This window comes from Trachemys scripta, chromosome 2 (assembly GCF_013100865.1).
Source record: "Trachemys scripta elegans isolate TJP31775 chromosome 2, CAS_Tse_1.0, whole genome shotgun sequence".
NCBI classification, from domain to species: Eukaryota; Metazoa; Chordata; order Testudines; family Emydidae; genus Trachemys; species Trachemys scripta.
In genome coordinates, this window is record NC_048299.1 from 277945656 (window position 1) to 277951196 (window position 5541).

The window sequence follows — 5541 nt, forward strand, 5'->3', positions numbered from 1 at the left end:
AAACCGTGAAATTGACCAAAATGGACCGTGAATTTGATAGGGCCCTAGTTATATTACTAGGAGACATGTATCCGCCAAACACGAACTAGAAAAATCACGTTGGGACCCATCCGACTATCAGATTAGAAACCCGAAGTCCTTGCTTCCTAATAGATGGCGGTCAATTGCACACAAGTCCTCTCTCCTGCTTTGACCGCTGTCCAACGCCCTCTCCCAAAGTTAACATTTTAGAGCCCTATTTTCAAATGTGTCCTCACAAAAACTTGCATGTGCAGCGCTTTTGCTGGCAGCCCTTCCATCATCACCCCGGAGACCAACTACCAATGCAGGTTTCTCCTGAGCTAGGGTTGGGTTCTGTGACTGGATTATCTGCATAAACGAGAGGACCAATGTACCCAAAAATATTTCAGATTTTAATGAAATGTTTCAAGCACCTAACTTCAAACAGAAATGAGAACTTAAATAAGTTAACACATGAGCGACGGTCTGAAAATCGACACGCAGAAAAGGACCTCCAGACCGCAGTGGCAGGGACTTTATTCACTGAATGATAGAAAGGTTAATCCTGGAGCCGATTTAACCCTTAGTGTGCATACAAAGATTTACTGACGAAAGTATTTTTAGGCTTATTGCTTGGAAGATCCGTAAAAAACTTTGTGCTTTGTATCAAAACAAGTGATCCAAAGTGATATGGCAAATATCTTCATTTTACTGTACTTTTCCTACAGTAGATCCCCACCCGGTTTGTGCTGAGAGTAGCTTGCTGCCCTACGCTGCCAGATCAGTGAGAAACATGGACTCAGTCAATGAAGTCACATGCCACTTTCTGTCGCTTCTACAGCAAAACCATGTCCCCGTCCAACATTTCCAACCCCTGCCATGACCTGACCCCTGTCCACACTATGAAAATGAATGGATGCGGTGAGATTTGCATCGACTGATACGGTGTCTAAAGATACCTGCGGCTTGATCCCAAGCCCACTGAAGTCAATGGAAAAACATCTATTGACTTCAGTGGGCTTTGGATGAGGGCCACAGGGAACGGTTCTGCTAGACCAACATTATACAGAGAAGTTACATTCAAGCAGGCTTTGCTCAAATCAACATGATTTTGCTTTGGGTGTCAACCATCTATTGTATAACCACCCTAATTGCTGGTTGGCCTTTTCAATCATTTCTTCCCTCCGTAAAGCAAATGTTTCCTATAGATCACCATGATTGTGTGTGTGTGCATCCGAACCAGTTTCCCCTTCCAAAGAATAGAGAAAACAAGATATCCTGTAATTCTTTCTCATGCTCAGACAGGTAGACTATCCCTTCTTGCAGTGTCCCCAGAACTTCTGCTACCCCCCTTCAGTCATGTTACAGCTGCTTTCAGTGTTTCCAATTGCTTGGGTCCAGCAGTATCATTCCTTAGTGTTTCTGGTCAAGCTAATTCCCAGGCAGAGTGCAAGGGTAGAGACATCCTGATACAGAGACTAGAGATGGGATGAGATAATCTAATCTAGTTTTATGTTGCATACTTAAAACTCGCACCTAACCGCCGTCATCTCAGAACCAAAGGGGGAAGAAGACATGAAGCACTTGGCAACAGAGAGAAGGAACTGAAAGTTCATATTTAAGGCCACTGTGGTCAGGATTAGTACCACTGGGAGTGGTATCTGTGTTTCCGATTTAAACTCGTGGGTTCTTTTTACACAAAAATAGACATGCTGTGCATGTATCAAATTCTTCCATTACACGTATTTTCCCCAATACATAAAAACTTCCAAAGCTACCAGAAGAGCACGAGGTAACGTGGGTTCTGTTTCTCAGTGGGGAAACCCCACTCTCAGAACTCAAAGTCTTCGTCAGCCATGTCAATCGCCCACGCAAACTTCTCCCTCTGGGTCTTATTGTAAATCTTCTCGATGGGCACTCCAAACTTCTTACACCTGCGGGCAAGCACAGGGCACATGCTGAATGGTAGCAGAAGGCGACGGCAGCAGCAGGCTGTTGCTATTAGTTCCGCCGGTTCAATACCCGGGTCAGGAAGGATTCTTACCTACTGGGCATTTGCTAATGTTTTCAGAGTCTGTGGGTTTCATAGATTCATAGATTCATAGATTATAGGACTGGAAGGGACCTCGAGAGGTCATCGAGTCCAGCCCCCTGCCCGCATGGCAGGACCAAATATTGCCCAGACCATCCCATTTCCTCTAGGCTGACGTAAATGCTTTGAGAGAACCGAGGCGTGGAACCACAGTTTTATGAGTGACATGCATCACTTCCCCATTCACAGCACTATACGGCGTACTAGGGTTTTTAGTTTTCTGTTACACACTGTAATGGAGGGAGGAAGGGTGGCCTAGTGGATAGGACTGAGGTTTTTAAATCCATGGAGGGGCTGGTATGATGGGACAGCCTACAATGCCATAGAGCCGATCTGCGACTGCCACGAGCAAAAATCCCCAACGGCTGGAGACGGGAACTAGATGGAAAGGGCTCTGAGACACTACGGAGAATTCTTTCCCGGGTATCTGGCTGGTGGGTCTCACCCACATGCTCAGGGTCTAACTGAGCGCCATATTTGGGGGCGGGAAGGAATTTCCCCCGGGATTTTCTTCTGCAGCATGGGGCACGGATCACTTGCTGGTTTGAATTAGTGTAAATGGTGGATTCTCTGGAACGTGACGTTTTTAAACCATGAGGACATCAGTAACTCAGCAGGGGCCTATTGCAGGAGTGGGCAGGTGGGGGTCTGTGGCCTAAAATGTGCAGGAGCTCAGACTAAATGATCGGGATGGTCCCTTCTGGCCTGTGAGACTATGAGAGACTGGCTTGGGATTCAAAAGAGGTGGGTTCAATTCCCAGTTCAGCCTGGTTCCTTGTCTGGGGACTTTGGGCACATCACCATCTGTAGAAGGGGGATATCCCTTCCCGACCTAGGTGCTGGGAGGGATACATCCATTAACGACTGTGAAGTGCTCAGATACCACAGTGCTAGAAAGATAAGGGAAGCCGAGTTTCCCACTAGCAGTGCAAGACACCAGGTCCTCTGGGATCTGCACTGGCTTCCAAGGGGTGCAACTCAAGGTGTTGGTTTTCACTTAGGGCAGGCCGCTGCACACTGACCGTGCTGTAGGGACCCCGGTGCCACGCTCCTGAACTTCTAGCGCACGGTAGCAGGGTCCATACGGCCAGTCAGGGCACTGCAGGCGACAGGGCCGTAGATTCCCACCCCAGTTTGCCGCACGCTAGCTTGCCGTACAGACGAGCCCTTAGAGGCCGGTTTGGGACCCAGTGTCCTGAGAGGTCGCCTTTGTGCCCTGGGCCATCCTGCCACAGCGGGGGAGAGCAGAGCTGCCTGAGCTGAAGCTCCTTGTTATACGCAAGAAGAGCTGCTTGCAGGGCATTCCCTGTGAGGAATGCTCAGCTTTGCAGCTCTGCCCCTCTCCCGGCGGCCTTGGTCCTGCCGAGCCTGGTTTTGTCTGAAAACCCCCCGTTCCCCCAGACCCAGAGACTTAAGGCCACAGCCGCTGACTCTGTCGTTTCCCGGGGGATGCTCAACCCCTGCTCCACCCCAGGTCCCGCCCCCACTCCACCCCTTCCCCTAAGGCCCCGCCTCTTCCTGCCCCCGCCCCGCCCCATTCCCCGAGCACACCCAACTGTCTCCTCCCAAGCGCCTCCTGAACCGCTGATCATGGCAGGCGGGAGGCGCTGGGAGGGAGGAGAAGGAGCTGATCGGCGGGAGGGCTGAGGGGGAGTGCTGTGAGGGGGGTGGGGCAAGAGCTGATCAGTGGGGCCGCCGGTGGGTGCTGGGCACGCACTATTTTTTTCCCACGGGTGCTCCAGCCCCAGAGCACTCCCGGAGTCGGCGCCTACGTTTCAGGGGGCAAGTGGATATTTCACTGTGCACGGGCAGCGCTCGCTGCCGGGCTCATGGGATAGGCACATAGGAGGGTAAAGAAACAGCTCTGAAGAGAGCCAGCAGCCTACCAGGCCACACTAATCCTGGGATCCAGATAGTTCAGCTTGGATGTGCCCAGAGCAATCTGCTTGTTTTCCTCTTTGTCCGTGGCTTGAACGTTCAGCTTCAGCAGCTGTTCTTGGAGCTTCTCCAGCAGCTTCTTTTTCTTCTCCACGGCGCTGGCGGAAGAGCAGGGACAAGTCAGACGGGACAGTAAAAAAGGGAAACAAAGCAGGGCTGAAACACAGAGCGGTACGCTACAGTGCCGCCCCTCTGAGCTCTAGCAGTCCTATATACGCCACGGCAAGCAAATATACCGTACGCCTCGCTTTAACAAGAGAGACGGAGCCTGCCGCTCTGGCCAAGCCAGGAAAAGGAGCCAAGACCCATGGTTTGCCACAGCCACGAGGATCGAGAATCAGGCTTGGTTTAACAGTCACTAAGACCTAAGGCGCTGATCCATTAAAGTCAGTGGAAAGGCTCCCATTGGTTTCAACTATAAAAGCTTGGGATTGTAGCCAATGATTTTAGTTTATTGTTCATTTATTGTGTGATGTTATAATGAATTCACATGTTAACTTACATATAATCATTGTGTGCTAAACAGAGTTCAGTTGTAGGATTATAGAAGTATAAGATTGATCAGTAGTTAGAAGGGAATCATCATGCATTAGGCATCTAAGTAAGTGCGGCTGAAACGCAAGGCCGACAGGCTGAGGCCTGGAAGATTTTAGCTTAGCCATACTAGGCCTTTTGATAAGAAATGCTGACATAAGTAAGTGACTGAAGAATACCCGGTGCCCTAAAATGAAGGGAAAAGATGCACTAATGGATGATACTGCAAAAAATTAACAGTAAAAGTAATTTTTTTGCTTACAAGATACCCGGTAATCACATTGTTCTAACACATGCCCTAACCGCAAGGTGCATCAATGCTAATGAGAACCTACACAACCTATAGAAATTGAGGTCCCTTAAGTTTCATGGGGACATCAGACCAATAAGAAAAAACAGGGTTGACCCTTTTATGGAAATGCGCAGAATGTAGGTATAGACAGAATCATATTATACAAAGGGGGTGGCCAGAGTGGAAAAATTGAGCTCCCTACGGGAAACTCCATCAGGAACCATTCCTCTACTGATGATCAAGCCATGAGAGACCCATCAGACCCTAACACTATAGTTAAGGATGTGAGTATAACTATAACTGTAACAAGCAACAGAGGGTCCTGTGGCATCTTTGAGACTAACAGAAGTATTGGGAGCATAAGCTTTCGTGGGTAAGAACCTCACTTCTTCAGATGCAAGTAATGGAAATTTCCAGAGGCAGGTATAAATCAGTGTGGCGATAACGAGGTTAGTTCAATCAGGGAGGGTGAGGTGCTCTGCTAGCAGTTGAGGTGTGAACACCAAGGGAGGAGAAACTGCTTCTGTAGTTGGATAGCCATTCACAGTCTTTGTTTAATCCTGATCTGATGGTGTCAAATTTGCAAATGAACTGGAGCTCAGCAGTTTCTCTTTGGAGTCTGGTCCTGAAGTTTTTTTGCTGTAAGATGGCTACCTTTACATCTGCTATTGTGTGGCCAGGGAGG

General features: G+C 48.9%; 1 protein-coding gene across 1 annotated transcript in view; it reads right to left on the reverse strand.

Annotated features, from left to right (window-relative positions):
• Nucleotides 1–392: 392 nt before the first annotated feature.
• TOP1MT (DNA topoisomerase I mitochondrial) overlaps nucleotides 393–5541 on the reverse strand; it is a gene marked incomplete in the record, with an annotated part of 55504 nt that continues 50355 nt past the window's right edge. The window contains 2 exon segments of the mRNA XM_034759595.1: nucleotides 393–1934; nucleotides 3979–4128. Coding sequence (XP_034615486.1) covers nucleotides 1832–1934; nucleotides 3979–4128 — 253 coding nt within the window.